The sequence below is a fragment of the Thyridium curvatum genome, assembly GCF_004353045.1.
Source record: "Thyridium curvatum strain D216 chromosome Unknown NODE_29_length_410198_cov_82.451705, whole genome shotgun sequence".
Taxonomy (NCBI): Eukaryota; Fungi; Ascomycota; class Sordariomycetes; order Thyridiales; family Thyridiaceae; genus Thyridium; species Thyridium curvatum.
The window spans coordinates 384,293-403,642 of NW_022156784.1; the positions used below are offsets into that span (position 1 = coordinate 384,293).

The following is a 19,350-nucleotide window of genomic DNA, read 5'->3' on the forward strand; positions in this document are numbered from 1 at the left end:
TATCTGACTGCCTACTTAAAAGGCCAAACCAGCAAATGGCCTTGGCAACACGGAAACAACCAAGGTGACTGGCCAATCACGCACGCCAGCAAGCGAACGACAAGACGCAACCTGCCCAAAGCAAGGCAGGATCCTCCATTTGATGATCGGCCATGGAAACGAGCATCGAGCATCGTCAAATTGGTGGTCTCGTACTCCGTACACAGCCGGGGCTCAGAGCGTGACAGCTTTACAGTTTTGAGGATCTCGAGCCTCATAGCTTTACACGGGCCTCCGGGCCATAATTCGTGCCAGGACAGACCGCTAAATATCTCCAGAGAGACCCTTGGAGGTTCGTGCTGTGAGAGCGCTCACACGCCATGTGGCATGGTAGGATCCAAAGGGGGTTTCCAGACAATTCCTAGCTGCCGAGAACCACGCGGGACCACATCCCGAGCACGCCCAACAAAGAGCGGCCGATATGGGAGTATGGGCTTCAATTTGGCCTCGGATGCTTTGCGGTCTCTACATCCCCTTTTGCCTCACGTGTTGTTTGCTACCTAGGGCACTGCAACGTTATGCAACCCTATTCCGCAGCATCCCAAATGGGGGGTCTGTCGCGAGCTTTGACAACCCTACACATCTCCATGATGCTCCAGCCACTCGATTGAAGAGACGGATGCCGCCAATAACGGGAACGCCCATCATAGGTCCAGTCGCTCAGTCTTCGAAGGCGATAGGACGCAAGCAGGCAGATGCGAGTGCGGAGGTGTTTCTTTTACCGGCAAAATAGCTGCCTCTTTGGATTTACCCAGAGTGCTCTAGGGCACTTGGGATATATTGCCCTGCCGCCCTCCTCCCCTCCTCCACCCTTCCGGACACGCACCGTTGAGGTAAAGACTCGTTCTCTTCAGCGGCGGAGTCTTCAAGGGTCGGAGGCCAGACCACCAGTGCGAGAGCGATGATTGGCCGTTTCGCCAAAGCCATGGAGGGCAATATATTCGCGCCGTCGCCATAGCCAAATCTGCTGCAGAAACACGGGCCCGCCCTTGTCACTACCGCCAACGCTTCTCCGCGAGTTTGGTGTGGCTCTGTCAGTCCACCTGCTAGGACATCGAACGAACGTGTGTAGCCCCTTCAGATACCTTGCGGCCTCCTCAACCCTTCTCATGAACTGGATCTCTCGGGAACAGGCCGTGCCGGAGATCTGGAACCTCGCCATCCTGAGAGATAGAGAGCTTTTCTTCCGGGGTCTGCATTAGAACTCGGAAGAGAAAGGCGATTGCCTCGGTATTGTCCTAGGCGCGCCGAGGAGGATTGTACAATAATGACACTGCTCACGTCCAGAACAGCTTGTGCCTCGAAGGAGGGTACTTGGGATTCTGTCTGCTCCCTTCCTGTATGATGTCCTGCCATAGCCGTCGCACCACGATGAAGACGACCAAACAGCGGTATCGTGGAGTAACAAGGACGGCGTGTATATTACATGTATCTCCATCGTGGTCTCCTTGTAATTTGATTCGATTTGATTGCTGCTGCGCAGGCACCAAAGCGCGGAGTCTCTCGTAATACCAGCCCGCGGACTTGCGAACTGGTGATCTCAGCGGCTTCCCTGTCAAGGGGCGAGATTCTGATGGAATCATCAAGGGTCTGACTCGTCCGTGTCGCCTTCTAAACCCTATTCACTTCTCTGGGGATCCAGCCCATGGCCTCGGCTTGATTAGCTCCCGTTAAGCTCGCGATAGACTTGGAGAGCTGCCCGCGCCAGCAGGGCCTCGAAGTCGACCCTACCAAATACAGGTATTCCGGGAGCATCTCCCCTGCATTGGGATTGGGTACATGAACTACTTCCGGGCCCTGCGGCTTCTGGATGGAACCAAGCCTCGTGTCTCTCTGTCTGCCCTGGAGGTGCGACCCTTGCATCGAAATGGAATGGCCTGAAGCATAGTGGTCATAGTTGAAATCACCACAGTAGTCGACGAATCCAGATCCTGATAGATCGAGTTCCTCTCCTTACCTGCGACTACCTAAGTTAGTCCGTACCTACCTAGGTAGGTAGATTAGATCTCTAGCACCAACACGATACGCTGGACAAACACAATGAGAGGCCAATTGCTGGTCAATCATGTTTGTGTTTGTGTCTCCGCGCGAGTCGACGACTTACAGCACTAAACAATCAGTGAAGAAACAAGCGTTCCGGCAAAAGCCTCCCCAGGCACTGTACAGAATTTGCCAAGAAAGACGGCGTCGCCGCTTAGGGAAAACTGGCCCCGCTGTGAAAGCTACTTGTACGTGTGGGAGAGAAGCCCAGTCCAGCCAGAGTGAGAGTGTACAGCCAGTCCCGCCCCTGGCACGCCTCCCCCCAATCTGTCGATCGCCGCTAATCTTCCCAATCCATGGCACGAGCGTGAGCACCGCTCCCCCCTCCCTGAAATCTTATGAGAGCCGGCCGCTTATTGCCTGTTCTCGACCCCCTCGGGTCGACGACGTCCTTGCCTCCATCCGCAACCTCGAGCAGAAAACAAAGGCCACCACCGCACGCCCCAATTCGTCGTACTTCACCGCCGCGAGTGACGACCGCTTCGAATGGACGCTTTTCCGGCTCGCCGACGAATGTCCTGACGAGTCCCTTCCGATGAACGCGCGCCCCAGTATTTGAAGGCAAAAGCCCGGCCGGTGACCAGCCAAATCGACAAAATGCGGAGGACTCTGTTGATGGTCGCCATCTTGGGCGACGTCCTCCAAAAAGCGCCGATTCTTGCCGATGCTGCGAGTGCTTTTCCCCTCGTCGCGGGTCCCAACTGGTATGCACGCGCGTTAAACCACTCGATTTCGCCGTGCGCGGGATCTCTTGACTGACGGCTTTTCCCAGGCTCGGAATCGACGGTTCTTGGTCGACTTTCGACGTCCAGGTGGGCACGAACACCATCCAGACACTTTCCCTCACCGTCAGCACCGCTCTGTCCGAAGTATGGATCATCGAGAACACTGGTTGCAGCGCCAGTGAGTGCTTTCCCATCCCTGGCCGAGCCGGCGCGCCGAGACGGGTTCCCTTGTGTGAATGTGTGCAAGAATGCTGACGGATGTTTTAGGTCCGCTCTGCACCGCAGCCAGAGGTGGCACGTTCAACATTTACACGTCAAACAGCTGGCAGTCCCTCGGGACTTGGGAGCTTGGACTGCCAGATCTGGCCATGGGAGGCAATGGCGATTACGGCATGGAGGCTCTCGCGTTCAACAACCAGGTTGACGGAACTGGCAAGACGCTCATGGTCGATAGCGCCCTCGTTGCTGCCATCAACGATACCAGCTTCTACACGGGATTCATCGGTGTCGGCGCAACGCAAGGAAGCTTTGGCGCCAAGGTTGTCAACCCCCTCATCTCCCAGCTCGCCGAGTCCTATGGTGAAATTCCAAGCCACAGCTACGGCTATACCGCTGGGGCACAGTATGGTGAGTAGAGCAGCACCGTTTTCGTTTCTTCCATTCCTGTCTACTCTTGCTGACTGTCTTCTCATTTCAGTCGGCGACAAAGGCACGCCCGCCTCCCTTGTTCTGGGCGGCTACGATGCCAACCGTTTTGTGCCACAAAGCACTACATTCAGCATGGCCCCAACGACACGCATCCCGCAGGCGTTGATCCGCGGCATTATCGCTAGCGTTCCGGCAATCGACAATGCGCCTACCAAGTGGCCTTCTACGTCTCAGACGCTGCTCAACATGAACGAGTCCATCACGGCGACAATTGATACTTCAACTCCGTACTTGTGGCTTCCCGGCCTCATTTGCGACCGCTTCGCCAACAGTCTCGGGCTGACTTGGAATGAATCCTTTGGCTTGTACACATTCAAGAACGACAAAACGTATAATGACTTCTTGACTGGGACCACCTCCCTCTCGCTGACATTTGTCTTGTCGAGCATTGACAACATGGATAACTTCGGAACGCCCTGGGACACTGCCGGAGTAGTCAACATTACCATCTCGTCAAAGGCATTTGCTCTTGCTCTGGGCTATCCCTTCAACTCTCTCATCAAATACGGCGATCCTCGCGTTGCCTACTTCCCCTTACGGCGTGCCAACAGCCAGACGAATGGGGGCCAGGCTGTCATCGGGCGCGCCTTCATGCAGGAGGCCTATATCATAACAAAATATGACGAGCAGGTGTTCTCGTTGCATCAGGCCCTCTTCCCGAACAATGCGCGAACCAACATGAGCGTTATTGATATAGAAAGGAGCCCCAATAGTCCATTCCCGGCCTATACGGGGCCATCCGACCAGGGAGGTGGATTGTCAAAAGGGGCCACGGCCGGCATTGTGGTAGCAGCCTTTGTGACGGGAAGTGCGATAGGTCTCATTCTTTGGTGCTGCTTGAGGAAACGAAAGAGAGATGCGAAGAGGAGTACATCATCGCACAGTGGAGATGAGAGCAAGGATGCCGAGTCTTCCGTCGGATCAGACACGCCGAGCAGCCCCCTCGAGCGGATCTTCTCCTTTATTATCAAGCGGAAGAAGTCGAGGAAACCAGTCGCCCATGAGGTGTCTGGGGATAGAGACCAGCCAGTCGAGGTTGGTGCCGATGCGTCGCACCAGATCCACGAGCTTGCCGTGCCTCCTGAACCAGTCGAATTGGACAGCTCGAATGATGCTGGCTTCGGCGACGACACTACGGAGCTAGGGACCGAAGGGTCCGAGAACCTGAGTCCGTACGAAATTGCCCGGCGCAAGATGTTCAGGCAACTCCAGGGTCCAGTCCCGACTTATACAGCGACGACGCAAGAGCATACCCATTCCGACGAGAAGACGGAGCAGGATGTGAGCCCTGTTCCTCACTATCGGCCAGGAGAAGATGCTTCGCCGGTATCATCGCATTCGGACGGCCACAACACATCCTTACCAAACACTCTTCCGTCGCCCATGACGCCCCGTGGGGACTGGACGAACCGCTTTGACTTGCCATCGCCCATGACGGTGGCGCCTCCAGGTCTCTCGCCCTCGTTCCCTCCTGGCAGTAATTCCGACCCCAGCTCTACATACTCAGGCCGTGGACCACCTTCCCCATTGTCCCCGCGGAGCCATGACCCGTCTTCAACAAGCGGCTCGACGTCGTCGAAGGACGGTACGAACACGGTACCTGTCCCGCCCTCCCCCGTTTATCAAAGGACACCGATCGACCCAAGCCGGGTCATATGCCTCGGACCTCTCCCGGAGAATGTCCAGCTCCCGCAGCATCAGTCATCTGTCCCCTCGACACCACGCCGCGTGGACACGGATGGCGATCACATCAACTTGGCGAACAGGAGCGACGAGCCTTCTGAGCCATCCCCGACATCACCCACGCGGAGGTCGACAGACACCCTGGGCAGTGATTTCACTGTGGACGAAGAGAATCATGTTCATGGAGGGGAGGCCACAGCTCAAACAGGCACCCGTGCCCAGGAGGGCAGCACAGAAGCTGCAAACGGGGCTGGGCGGATTGATACCGGTTCAGAACTCATCCACGTGCCACAGCTTGCTCACCGGCGGTACAGTTGGGAAGAAGACAGGTGACATATCTAGGGAGCCGCACCCGACTTGATCGTGCGGCATCCCCTGCTGCTGCCTTCTCTTCAGAATCCTCTCCATCCGAGCGCTCTTCTTAGATCGAATTTGCGATACTGCCTTTGGGCATGGCATACCTCTTTGTTCTACACATGCTTTTGTTTTTGTTTTTTTCCGGCGATTATCTATATATATCCATTGGTTAGAGCGATGGGGGAAAAGGGCGTTTTGTGGATGCTACATGATTAGTCTTTGGTCGGGGAAACCACGGGATATCGAGACCTTTGCTTTGTTGATCCTTTGGCGTTCTTATGAGAGGAAGCAAGCGCTTGGAATTACTATCTAGGTTTCGCGAGAGGTGTGTTACGACAGTGAAGGCTGGCAGACTTTGACAGCCGTGCCAGCATGGGCGACTACTGGCCTTGATCTATTTTATATACAAGAAATATATGCAACTGCATCTAGATGGATCAATCGACGTGAAGTTTTCAAATGCGATTACCTCAGCAGGGCATGTGATATTTGTAGATAACTACTTGCAGTTTTTTCATGAAGTAGGTATTTACTTTCTGACTATTGATGGAGCAAACTTAACGGTCCTAGTATCGAAGGAAGGCTTGCTTGGTACCTATGATGCCATGCATTGACTCCCATCTCTTCAGAAATTGGCTGCCAGACTCTCTGACAAAGCCTTCATTCGCTATTTACCCGTGGCAGTAGTACCATCAAACGGAACACAGTCTTTGGTCCCCGCTTGCAGCATTGTGTAATGTTGGCCTTGGCTAGGGGGGGTTCGTAAGAAATGAGCATGGATGACTCCACACAGAGTACAAGTGGTGACAGATTCTGTCCGTCCATGGATGACTCCTACACGCGAAACAGCGCGCTACTCGTGGCGCGTCACGACCACCGTATGTACAAGCACGCACTGGAGCCGTGCACTAAGCCTGTAGGGAGTGTGTACTTGTAAGTCAACACTTGGTCCCTGTTTTTAGTGGCGTTACTCGGGTACCCGTCGCATTTCTGTAGCGGCCGGGGCTCTCTGCCCAGCGCTCACCTCCAGCGAATAGAAAGGCATTGAAGGAAGGGTTCGGTGGTCTCTCGAGGCCTTCAAGCCTGTTGTTGTTCCTCGACTGCATACGGCCTCCCTACCCACCAGCGCAACGCTGTTTCCTGGGGTCGCTCCATCATCCTCATCAACGAACTCTCGGGTTTTCTTCTTCCCCGCGCGAAATCTTGCTTCTTTTTTCTGTTTTCTTTGTTCGAGAAAGGCTTGGAACAGCCGGTGTTAGGCAGTACAGCAAAGAGTCCCAGAGTTCCCCCCCTGCCGTTGGTGGGTCAGGGTCGATCGCTTATCTTCGCAGTACCACCCGCCCAGGGGGCACGCACGCACGCACCTCGGCCGCCGTGTCGCCAGTTTCTCAAACAAGAACCACCCAAATCCGCCTCCAGAGAGCAGCACTGCGAGCACCAAGGGCCACAACCTCCTCTGCGCTGCTGTTCGTGACAGGCTCTACCTCCCCGAGCGAGCCCTTTTGATATCCCAGCTTCTAGGCGCACCGGTCGTCGAGGGCGCCCGCCATGTCGAGCGCCAACAGCATCAAGGTCGTCGCCCGGTTCCGGCCCCAGAACAGGGTCGAGTTGGACTCGGGCGGCCAGCCGATCGTCTCCTTTGAGGGAAATGATACCTGTACAGTCGACGTATGTTATGAAAATCGAGAAGGGAGCCGGGGGGGGGGGGGGGGGGCAACCCCGTAGCTTTCCCGGAAGAGACCAGTTGTTGATATGCTGACCGCCAACGTACTTTGCTAGTCCAAGGAGGCCCAGGGCTCCTTCACCTTCGACCGCGTCTTTGACATGTCATGCAAGCAAGCCGACATCTTCGACTTCTCCATCAAGCCCACCGTCGACGACATCCTCAACGGGTACAATGGCACCGTGTTCGCCTACGGCCAGACCGGCGCCGGAAAGTCGTACACCATGATGGGCACCAGCATAGACGACGACGAGGGCCGCGGCGTCATCCCCCGCATTGTCGAGCAGATCTTTGCCAGCATCATGTCCAGCCCCGGCACCATCGAGTACACCGTGCGCGTCAGCTACATGGAGATCTACATGGAGCGCATCCGCGACCTGCTCGTGCCGCAGAACGACAACCTGCCCGTCCACGAGGAGAAGAACCGCGGCGTCTACGTCAAGGGCCTGCTCGAGGTCTACGTCTCCAGCGTCCAGGAGGTCTTTGAGGTGATGAGGAGAGGCGGCAACGCGAGGGCGGTCGCCGCGACCAACATGAACCAGGAATCCTCGCGGTCGCATTCCATCTTTGTCATCACCATCACGCAAAAGAACGTCGAGACCGGCTCGGCCAAGAGCGGTCAGCTCTTCCTGGTCGATTTGGCCGGCAGCGAGAAGGTGGGCAAGACTGGCGCGAGCGGACAGACGCTCGAGGAAGCCAAGAAGATCAACAAGAGTTTGAGTGCCCTCGGCATGGTCATCAACGCCCTCACCGACGGTCGATCATCGCACATCCCTTACCGTGACTCGAAGCTCACGCGTATCCTGCAAGAGTCATTAGGTGGCAACAGTCGGACCACTCTGATCATCAACTGCTCTCCCAGCTCCTACAACGATGCCGAGACCCTCAGCACGCTCCGTTTCGGCATGCGAGCCAAGTCGATCAAGAACAAGGCCAAAGTCAACGCCGAGCTCAGCCCCAGCGAGCTCAAGTCCTTGCTTGGGAAGGCCAGGACCCAGATCACCAACTTTGAGAACTATATCGTCAACCTCGAGGGCGAGGTTCAGCAGTGGCGCGCGGGCGACACTGTTCCGAAGGACCGCTGGGTTCCGCCGCTATCCGCCGATGCAGCTACCAAACCTGCACCTCCACGGCCCTCGACACCGTCGCGCCTTGTCCCAGAGAGCAGATCAGAGACACCTGCCATTTCAGAGCGTGCTGGCACACCATCTCTTCCATTGGACAAGGACGAAAGGGAAGAGTTCCTACGGCGGGAGAATGAGCTTCAAGATCAGCTTGCCGAGAAGGAGTCGCAGGCCGCGGCGGCCGAGAGGCAGCTCCAAGAGGTCAAGGAGGAGCTGACGGTGCTCAAGGAGCACGACAGCAGGCTAGGCAAGGACAACGAGAGGCTGACCAGCGAGTCCAACGAGTTCAAGATGCAGCTGGAGCGCCTCAACTTTGAGGGCAAAGAAACGCAGATCACGCTGGATGCCTTGAAGGAGGCCAACTCGGAGCTCACCACCGAGCTCGACGAGGTCAAGCAGCAGCTCCTGGATGTCAAGATGAGCGCAAAGGAGACCAGCGCTGTGCTCGATCAGAAGGAGAAGAAGAAAGCCGAGAAGATGGCCAAGATGATGGCTGGCTTTGACCTCGGTGCCGACGTCTTCAGCGAGAATGAGCGCACGGTAGCAGACGCCATCGAGACGCTGGATGCGTTGATCGAGATGAGCAACACGGGTGATCCCATCCCGCCCGAAGACCTCAAGAACCTGCGGGCCAAGATGGTCGCCACGCAGGGCATTATCCGGCAGGCCGAGCTTTCGCTGTACAGCTCGCAATCCAGCGAGTCCGAGGCGAGGAGACGGACGGAGCTCGAGTCTCGCCTGGAGGCTCTCCAGCAGGAGTACGAGGACCTCTTGTCGCGCAACCTCGGCGAGGCCGACGCCGACGAGCTCCGCGCTCGCCTCGAGAAGGCCTTCACCGACAAGCAGAGCACCCAGGCGGAGCTCGTCGAGGAGCTCAAGGCCGACGTCAACCGGCGGGCCTCTGAGAACGAGCGCATGAAGGTGCTCATCGAGGACCTGCGGCAGCAGGTCAAGGCCGGCAACAGCGGCGCGCCCATGGCCAACGGCAAGACGGTGGCCCAGCAGATGGCCGAGTTTGACGTCATGAAGAAGAGCCTGATGCGCGACCTGCAGAACCGGTGCGAGCGCGTCGTCGAGCTCGAGATCTCGCTCGACGAGACGCGCGAGCAGTACAACAACGTGCTGCGCTCGAGCAACAACCGCGCCCAGCAGAAGAAGATGGCCTTCCTCGAGCGCAACCTCGAGCAGCTGACGCACGTCCAGCGCCAGCTCGTCGAGCAGAACGGCTCCCTGAAGAAGGAGGTCGCCATCGCCGAGCGCAAGCTCATCGCGCGCAACGAGCGCATCCAGAGCCTCGAGAGCCTGCTCCAGGACAGCCAGGAGAAGATGGCCCAGGCCAACCACAAGTATGTTATCTCCTTTTCCCCTTCCCCTTCCCCTTCCCCTTTTCCCTCCAGATTGGCAAAAAAAAAAAAAAAAGGGGGCCTTTTGTTTTTACTAACCAATGGCACACACGTGCCCTGCAGGTTCGAGGTCCAGCTCGCTGCCGTCAAGGAGCGCCTCGAGGCCGCCAAGGCCGGCAGCACGCGCGGCCTCAGCTCGCCCACCGGCCTCGGCGGCTTCAGCTTCGCCAACGCCGGCAGCCGCATCGCCAAGCCCCTGCGCGGAGGCGGCGCCGCCGCGGCCCCGGAGCAGGGCGCCGCCAACCCGGCCATCGCCAACCTGCAGTCGCAGTCGGGCGAGAACAAGCGGTCGAGCTGGTTCTTCCAAAAGTCGTAGGGCGACGGCGGCGGGGCCACCACCACAACGGGTCCGAGCGGCGGCGGCGGCGGCGGCGGCGGCGGCGGCGGCGGCGGCGGCGGCGGACTGCCTGGTGCTAATGCTGCCGCGCTTCCGCACGCGGGACCGACGACCATGATCCCCGTACCGCAGCATCAGCAGCAGCAGCAGCAGCGGAAGAAACTGTCCAAGCGGACGGGGCCGCCGGATCGGTATCACGGCTGAGTGTGTGTGTGTGTATGACCGATGATCCGAAACTAACCTACCTACCTACCTTTCTTTTGTCTGTCCTTGTGCCCCTATACATCCACATCCACATCCACATCCACCCACCCTACCCTCGTTAGAGTTTTCCATAGAGAGAAGCAAGACTAGACGGGATGGATGGGGCTCGCGAGAACCTACCCAAGTCAAGCAGGGGACAAAGGGCGGCCTAGCAGGGAGGGGGGAGGTGGGGGGTGGGGAGGGGGCATATGTGATCGGGACTTTACCATCCAACAGGAAGGAGGCCTGGAAAGAAGAAGTCTTGGAGATGTTGCATGGGTTCAGGTGTGGGTGGAGTTCCTGTCCTTGGTCTTCTTTCATTTTTTTTATGACGACAGAAATTTGTATCTTCTTGTTGTTGTTTTTGTCCTATAGCAACTATATCTTCCTAGGCTTTTGATGAGCGGCGAAATGAATGCATAGACAAAAACGTTTTCTTCCACTTTTGCTATAACGAGAAGATTGGAAGTCAAAGTTTGTCCGTTTAACTTTGAACAACTGTGGCAGGATCACTTGATTGATTGATTTGGACTGAGAATGGTAGTTAGCAAAACAAATAAATAAAAAACTGTCAAATGCTGCTAGCTAGACCTTCTAAATAATGCCCTCGACGAAGACGGCATCTATTATGATCGCCCAGAGGGACGACCTTGAGAAGGGCAAAAAAAGGACCACGATCGAATTGTAACATAAACCATATACACAACAACAAACTGCTTGAAACAACAAACAACACGCAATCAAAGCTGCCTCCCCTTGCCTTTGCCCCTGACCTCCAAGTCCGGGAACTCGTCCTCCTGCAAGCCGAGACCGAGGGCCTTGACACGGGACTGGCGCTCTTCCTCCTCCTGCAGGCTCAAGCGCAGCGCGAGCTCCAGCTCGTCGTCCGGATCCAGGCTGCCCGTGGGGCCGACGGGAGGAGCAGAAGGAGGAGCGGCATCCTGAACGACGGCAGACGCGTGCGACCGGCGGCTGCCTGGGGGCGAGCTGCCCACTGGCGGGGGGGATCTCTTGCCCTTGTCCTTCTTGCTCGGCTTGTACCTGACCGAGAACTCGTACTCGCCCGAGCTGTTGTTGTTGTTGCTGCCCCGCGGAGACTGGCCCGCGTCGTTGACGCCCTCGAGCAGCGAGAGGCGGAGCGCCTGCTGGATCTGGAGCTCGTAGTCGTCGTCGGTCTCTTCCTGGACGGGCGGGGTGAAGGCAGCCCTGGAGGGGCCCGCACCAGAGCCGCTGAGTCCGGAGAGGCTTGGCTCGGGCGTGACGGTGTCGGTCGACCCGGCACTGCCGGTGGACGAGGCGGTCTCGCCCGTGTCGGCAGCGGAGCCCGTGTCACTGGCACTGAGGCGGCGCTGCTCGTCCAGCAGCAGAGACTCTTCAGAGATCATCTGGGCATACCTGATGGCTTCCTCTTCGGTGAGATCGCCCAGGCCGACCCCGAAACGGTTGCGCAGCCGGTCGTCCTCGCGTTTGCGACGCTCCTGCTCGTGGCGGAGTTCCGCCTCCTCGGCGGCGATGTAGCCCAAGACTCCGCCGCCGTGGCGCCGGCTCACGAGGCGACCGTGTATGTCCGCGTGACGCAGTCTGCGCTTGCGCCCGGCGGGCTGAGTGGCGGCGCTGTAGCTCCAGTACCGAAGAAAGATGCCGAATGCGACCACTCCGCGGAGCACTGTCGGGTCTGGATCGAGGACGATGGCCCCGACTGATGAATAGTCCGCCTGACGGAGAGTAGGATTGGCATTGATGACATGCCGAGGAATCCGACCCGACGATCGCGAGTTCAGCGTGCGAATCGCATCAGTGGTGGAAGCCAGAGGATCCCAAGCCTGGACGAGTCCATCACTTCCGCCGTGGACAAGATACAAAGCTGACAAGGCCAGGCACGATACCTCTGGAGATTCAGTCTGGATGACTCGAAGCGGCTCAACTTCGCCGGTGCTGTTATCACGCGCATTCCAAACAAAAACTGCGCCAGTGTCGGTCCCGATTGCGATCAGCCGAGCCCTCCTGCCGGGGATCTCCGCTGAAGGGGCCTTGGGAAGGATGGGAGTTGCAGTGCCGCTTGTCTGTGCCGGTCCCGTCTGCAGTGGGTCTTCAAAGGAGGTCAGGACAGCATAGAGGGAGTTGTCCATGGCGCTCGCGGTGATCTCCGTGAGCCGTGGGCATTTGAATGAACAAGTCGAGATACCCCAGTCCATCAGAGCCGAGGGGGGGTTTCCTTGAGACTCTGCCCGGGGCCATACAGGAGTGGCCAAGCCGGACCTCATACGCTCTGTGCCCACCTCCTCATGGCGATCTCTGCCGCCGCCAAAGAGGGAGCTAACCTGCTGGCCAAGATCAGATGAGGCTCCCTCTGGTGCATCGGTCTGCGGATTGGCGAGCCTCCGCGTGTATCTCGTAACCTTGGGGGGAACAGCTTCCTCCAAGCCACAGTCGATGACGAATATGCCTTCACCTGCAGAGAACTCATCACATCCGCCGAAGTCGACCTCAAGCCTTCGGCGCATGTCCCAGCCTATGCAGACTCTTCTGAAGTGAGAAGGCTTATAGCGCAGGAACTTTTCGATCTCCTTTGCCTCAGCAACAAGCTGCTCCGTACTCAAATCCATGGCATCGGAAGGGGACCTGGGCGAGTAGGCGCCCCGAATGGCATTCTTGTCCAGATCATCCGGGCGTGCGGTGCGGCGAGTCGGCTCCACTAGATCCCAATATACAGAACGGCCAGCATACCAGGCCGTTCTGGTGGGGTCCTGGCCTTTGACTTTCGTTGCCATCAAGGGTTTGGGAGTGTCAGTCAGGTAGTAGACTTCTCCAAGAGCATTGAGCGCAACAGCAAAGACTCGGCCGACGGCTCTTCTCCTCAGACTGTAGTTATCATCTACCTTGAGAGCGATGATTGGAACACCAGGGCTAACAACCCATCGGGCCGTGATATCGCCGTTGGTGAAACGGGGACCAGTGGAATCAGAGCCAAGAGCATACGTCGTGATGACGCCGAGTGTGGAGCCAGTCATGATGCCGACCATTGATTGAGTTATGGACGGCACGACCGAAGATTTGGCGATCCAGACACACGAAATGGCGTCAGAGAGCTCTGGAATCTTGGGGATCTCCGGGCTCTGGTCAACGATGGCATTGTCCTGTGCGCCAAGATAAAAGCCGCGAGGCTTTCCTGCAGGTCGAAAGAAGGCTCTCCCACCAGGGAAGCCCTCACCACCAACGGTGCCATACGATTGGCTGACATCCATTACATTCCGCACTGCGGCCGGCCCTTCGCCAACGCCATACGGGTCGAGAGACGGAAACATCTCGTCCAATTGCGCGAAGGAGAAAGGATCGTCCAGGCCCGTCTTCTCGACCTTGCCACTTGTCGGATCGCTCGAGGTAACGACACAGAGATCTGCGGCACCATGGGTGACGCGGGGCGGCTTCTTGCCATTGGAGAAAACGGCGTGCACGTTGGTAATCATCCAAGGCAGCTTCGAATTGTAGGTCAGGACAGCAGCGGCCTTCTTGCTGCTGCTTGAGCGAGACGCTGACCCGATGCCAGAAGTAGCACCGGGCTTCCCTCGAGCTGCGCCCCTGAGTAGGCGATTTCGCAACAGATATTCGCTGCGCCAACTGGCAAGTGCGGTCAGACGTGTGAACTCGCGAGTTTCTGATCGTACGGCATTGTGCTCGTCGGCATCGCGCAGAGTCACATCTGCTTTCTTCGTAGGAAAGACAGACTCGCGCCCGGGGAAGAAGCGCGTGAATGCCATGCGCCAAGCATGGGGCTCGGTGACCAGCGCATAGAATCGCTTGGAGACGAGGGCAACAACAGACTGGAGATCTGGATGCAGATGCGAGATGACATGCGTCAATATTTCTACCAGAGATGATTAGGTTAGCCTTGGGACTCGAATAAAGTCCAATGACGCGTGCCCACCATTGGGAAAGTCTGTCAATTGTACGCCTTCGGAAGGAGATCCGACGCGTTTGGTGACAGTGAACCCCGAAGGATGTTTGGGTGTAGATGGCGTCATGGCTCTCTCGTATTCGGCAATGCGCTGGCCTGCAAAGGCAGGAGCCTGTTGAGAAGCGCCGGGCTCATTGTCAATGTTCAATCCACCCAGGCCCGCCAGTTGAGGCCCGTCGGAGTTGGTCGCGTCGGGAGACGCGTCTGGATCGACGGCGACGACGGTCGGCGTTGCGCTCCGACTGCCTGAAGCAGAGCCAGCTCCATGGAGGGGCTGCTGATGGTGCTGTAAGCCATGTTGGGATGTGGGAGAGGGGATCGAGAGAGTGCCGGACTGTGAAAGCTGTGTGGAATGCTCAGAGGGCTCTAGTTGCATCAAGGAGGACGTGGAAGCTGGGAAGATGGCGTGTTTGACTGTGCGAAAGGTCCTTGCACAGCCTTGGATGAAGTTTCGGACGAGAGCGAGGAGCGGTGAGCGTTGCGAGAGTGCGGCGATGCGAATCGGTGGTTGAAGCGAGGCGTCGAAAGGGGATGACGTTGAAATTTGGCGACGGGATTTTCGCGATAAGCCATGGTTGTTGGCCGATTCAGAGGAGGTTGCTGACATAAACACTTTCTAGTGGGCACCCTACGCGGTGAAGCCCGCACTGCCAAACTCGGTCAGCACGACTTCGAGCCACCAACACCAGACTGAGACTGGCTGACTGGGTTCTGTGTATAGATGATGCGATGAGGAAGCACCCATCTTTCTCCTACCTATAGGGAAATACACACCTACTCTGGACTCTGTTTCAGTGCAGCTTCGAGCCTTTGCCCATGCTATTCTTGCCTCTCTGTAGCTGTGAGCTGAGCTCCATTCGGCATTGCCAGGCGAGTGAGTTGTTCACCGCAATCTGCAATGAGGTATGCGAACTTGGATATCATCAACAAGCAATTGAGACACGGCGAAAATGGAAGCGTGGGCTGGCCAAGTTTTTGATGTAGAGTCTTTCAAATAGGGTTCTGCCCTCTTTCTGCTACCTACGGAGCAGCCAACTTAACCTGCTTTCGTGGATCGCTGACAAGTCGAGCTGTCAAGCAGCAAAAAAATCAACATGACTTTTTAAGAGCGAGGCAATTGGAAACTCTTGGGATGCAAAGCAAGTCAGCTACCTCGGTCGAGTCTGCGCGCACTCGCCCAACACGTCTGTAATGCTGGGCTCTGGACAGCCTTGCCCAACCGTCGAATCAAGGTCCTAGGTATAATACCTAGGTACCTAGTTTGCGCGAAGCTGAGATGGAGAGTATCGTACTACAAGTCGAGGCATCAAATCACCGAACATGCCGGCCCAAGATGTTTTGAGACCATTTTTGCCTATATGAACGTTAAGTCCTAAGACCGAACGTGGTGCGTGTTATTTACAGCGGTTTTCGTAGAGTGGTAATCCGTGGCAATGCAGCAACTACTACTTCGCCTCGCCCGTACGGAACCTCAGCCCGCCGCAAGGGTGCCCCCCGTCGTCCGGCAGATGGTTCGAGTTTTCCTCTGCTTGAAACTTCAAAACGAGAAACCAAGTTTTTGCGTTGCAGATATGGAGCATTTGCTCCCATGGCAAAAAGGTCGCTACAGCATAGGTACTTGTTGGGGACGCATCTGGTGCGAGATGGCCTCGGGACGGTAGTGTGCCAACAGCGGGAGGCTCGGCAGCGAACGACGACGCGGGATGGCCCGCCCTGGAGATCGCTGAGATGCTCGCGAATTTGGGGGGATTTTTTAGCACGGTTGTTGTGATCCCGGGTCCCTTCCCGCGATCGAACCGGAAGACTGCCGTGAGATGAAGAAGGGGTTATTTTCCTTTTGCCTGGTAGTGCATGGCCCATGCCTCCTATCACCCTTGCCGGTCCAGGATCTGGGATCGAGGCATTGGGAAAATACAAGTAAGTGCAAAGAGGGAACCTCGGTAGCCAAATACAAACAAGTTACAGGCCACGGCACAGGCCTGTTCTCCATCTCTTTCAAGGGCTATCTGGCGCGAGGATCCATCCCGGAGGTACGAAGCACATACCCAGTCGCGCCAGTGCAGTCCGGCCTGCATTCCCTGACGGGATCACCTCCAGGGGTGGCACTGCCCATGGTGCAAAGAGAAGCTCGGCCGTTCGACGTTGCATGAGGAGCTGGGGCAAATTAGCCCCCTCCCCTCTTCTCTCCCCACTGATACGGGGGGCATCCGTCGATAGTTATCTTGACTTCTCAGAGCCAGCGGATTGCAGTGGGTCAGATAACCCTCGATCCTCCACAAGTACTTGTAGGTCCAAGGACGCAAGGGACGATGGGCAAAAAGTTCCAGTCTCAAGCTTGTTGTAGTTATTTCTTGGACGAACGACGTAGTGGGCAAACATTTCCGTCGCAGGCCTAGTACGATACAATACTTGCGCATAGGTATCCCATATCTCCACTCCGCGGCCGCCCCGCTGCCGCCCCCGCCTCGGGCCGTTGGACAGGGACGGATGGGGCTTGCGCCAACAGGAATTGAAGGCTTGGAAGGCAAAGAAGCAAAGCCTAGCCATCTCCGTCTGATATTCTCTCTCCACGGATGGCCGACCCAAAAAGCCTCGCCAATTCTTTCTCTGCTCCACCTCCGAAGCTAGAGAGAAGCCCAATTCGCGTGCCATGCGGCGCAAAAGATTGGGGACGCAATGTGATGTGTCAACTCTTGGAAAGAAACCCGCATGGGAGCAATGCATGCCCTTAGTGCTTGGAAGAGCGGGACGCGGAGGAAACACTATTGAGCTGTTTTCGCAGCACAACTTGCAAGTTGTGTCTTCGTAATCTCTCAATCCTGCCTACTTTCGATATGATTAATTACTAGCTGTACTATTGCAGAACCAGATGGCATTAAAAGCAGCTACGATTCAATATCATCGTCACCGACGACGGCTACGACGCTGTGGCGCCGTTGACATGCATACCGATCGCCCAGCTACGATTGTTCAAGTGGCCAGAATCCTGCGCTGATCAGCCCGTTGCTGTCATGCCTTACCAACCAGGGTTACAGTGACATCCCATGCAGTTGTCCCGCCGAGATGGCCCCCCCTTGATTCCTGCTGCCAGAGGCGGGATATCTACTTGTACAAGTAGGCACACACGCCCAGGCTTGCCAGATGGGAAACCCAGATCTTGCAAGACTACTCCGTAAAACTGGTCACCATCCTCATGGGTTCCGCCGATGTTGCAGTCGCTTTCATGTGAAAAGGTTACAAGTGCAATAAACGACTGTACGAGGCGGGTACGGGTAGCGACATGTGCCCGGCCAAGACAACTCGGTTGCTACCCCCTACCCCCCCGGGAAATAAAAAAAAAAGGGCTGCCGTGAGAGAGCCCTGACACATAACGGTTCAGGGTCCCGGGCAGGGGGTTGCGCCGGGTTGCGAGACGTTATGTGCCGTCATCACACCGCGTATCACAGCGTCTGGGAAAAGGGTGCACTTGTCGTGATCACGCACAACACTGAGGTACAGGACAAAACACCAGCTGCCCAGCTTGTTGGAAGCATTCATCGTCAAAAGGCGGTGCGAGAGCGGTCTCACACCACCATCGAGCGACCCGACTTGTAAACCTACCGTGCGTGCCCTTTCTGACCCAGTATCGCGGGGCCGGCACGACAGAAGCAAACAAAAAGACCTGGCCCGGGCAATTTATGCAGCGTGACATAAGTCTGGCCAGATTCCTACAAGACCACAACCCCACGCGGCCGGCCGAAATGGCCCCCCCTCCTCTCCCTCCGACCGTATGTATGTATGTATGTGTTCTCCTTCCAGGCAATGACACGGAGAATCAAAACTCGGTGGATGGTAGCACCGCAGTTGTTGTTAGTAATGCATCATCCGTACAGACCCGGCAGGATACAGTACGTGACTCCGGTCGCGCACTTCAAATGATGCAGGACTGCTGGGGGCCGTTGGCAAGTAGTAGGCAATGCGCACATTGCGTTTGCAGGCAGGTCGACTAGACTCATCGTCTGCGCCATCGAGGTTTGGCAGAAAGGCTGCCCCGCCACCGGGCGAACAGGATCGTCCTTCGGGCTGCCCGTGCCAAAGGGGCTGGCGACACATGATGGGAAACAAAAAACCCGGGACACCGAGGCCGTAACGTAATGCATGTCACATAGCGGGCAGGACACCCAGCACGAGGCAAGGGAAGTTAATCTCGCAAGCTCCCGTGAGAACTGACAGCCGACCAGAACCCTCACGGGCCGGGTCAGACAAAAGCATCGAGGGAAAATAACGCAGCAAGCGCAAGCCGGGGCCACCACCGGCAGACGGGATGGCCGGGGCGACTTCATGATCTCGTATGTGTGTGCACAGCGAGGAAAAGAAGAAGAAGGGGAAAAAAGCAGAAGGTCGCATCAACGGGTCTCGCATATGCAAGCATTCGTCGACATTGATTGGGCGTTTAATATCGGGCTTGGGTGTTGCTCCGAAGCAAATCCGGTTCCTCGTGCATCGCTCGCCCGCCGTCTGTGACCTTCCCCCCCGTGGCGATGACTGACCCACGAAGGAGGGACCCCCTCTTGGGGTGCGTTCCCAATCAACCGGGAACATCCTCGACCTCTCACTTGCTGGGGAAGATACCGTTGACTGCCCCCCCTGTAACACCGCATCGACAACTGTCACCCACACGTCTGCTCTCGACTCCGCTACGCAAGGAAGCAATCGGCCGGTTCTTGCAAGTACAGTACTCCGTACTCCGTTGAAAAGGCTCGGCGGCCAGGGTGTGTGCTGCGTTGTGTGGGCATGTGTGTGTGCGCGCGCGAGAGTGTTCATCCGCCGGCAGTGGATGCCACTCAGTACGGACGGGTCAAGACGGAAACATGCCGCTGCAGGGCCGCAGCATTGTGACGCAGCCAATGCAGTCGTGCTGGCAAGTGATGGCGCCATCGACGGACGGAACGTGAGGAGTTGATTGCCGTTTTGCGCTGTCCGCACCCACAATGGCGTCCCGTACTGTAGCAACATCGCATCTCCTTACAGAGG

At 57.0% G+C, this 19,350-nt stretch overlaps 3 protein-coding genes across 3 annotated transcripts; 2 read left to right on the top strand and 1 right to left on the bottom strand.

The window, feature by feature from the left end:
• Positions 1–2,676: 2,676 nt before the first annotated feature.
• Positions 2,677–5,528, top strand: E0L32_005579 (uncharacterized protein; the record flags this gene model as incomplete). The annotated part of the gene is made up of 4 exons (XM_031140116.1): positions 2,677–2,783; positions 2,852–2,982; positions 3,072–3,431; positions 3,502–5,528. 4 exons carry the CDS (start codon positions 2,677–2,679, stop codon positions 5,526–5,528), a joined length of 2,625 nt encoding a protein of 874 aa, XP_030996094.1.
• A 1,572-nt stretch (positions 5,529–7,100) lies between these two features.
• E0L32_005580 (uncharacterized protein) lies at positions 7,101–10,118 on the top strand (the record flags this gene model as incomplete). The annotated part of the gene is made up of 3 exons (XM_031140117.1): positions 7,101–7,220; positions 7,332–9,745; positions 9,866–10,118. 3 exons carry the CDS (start codon positions 7,101–7,103, stop codon positions 10,116–10,118), a joined length of 2,787 nt encoding a protein of 928 aa, XP_030996095.1.
• Positions 10,119–11,122: 1,004 nt separating this feature from the next.
• E0L32_005581 (uncharacterized protein) lies at positions 11,123–14,713 on the bottom strand (the record flags this gene model as incomplete). The annotated part of the gene is made up of 2 exons (XM_031140118.1): positions 11,123–14,247; positions 14,308–14,713. 2 exons carry the CDS (start codon positions 14,711–14,713, stop codon positions 11,123–11,125), a joined length of 3,531 nt encoding a protein of 1,176 aa, XP_030996096.1.
• Positions 14,714–19,350: the final 4,637 nt, after the last annotated feature.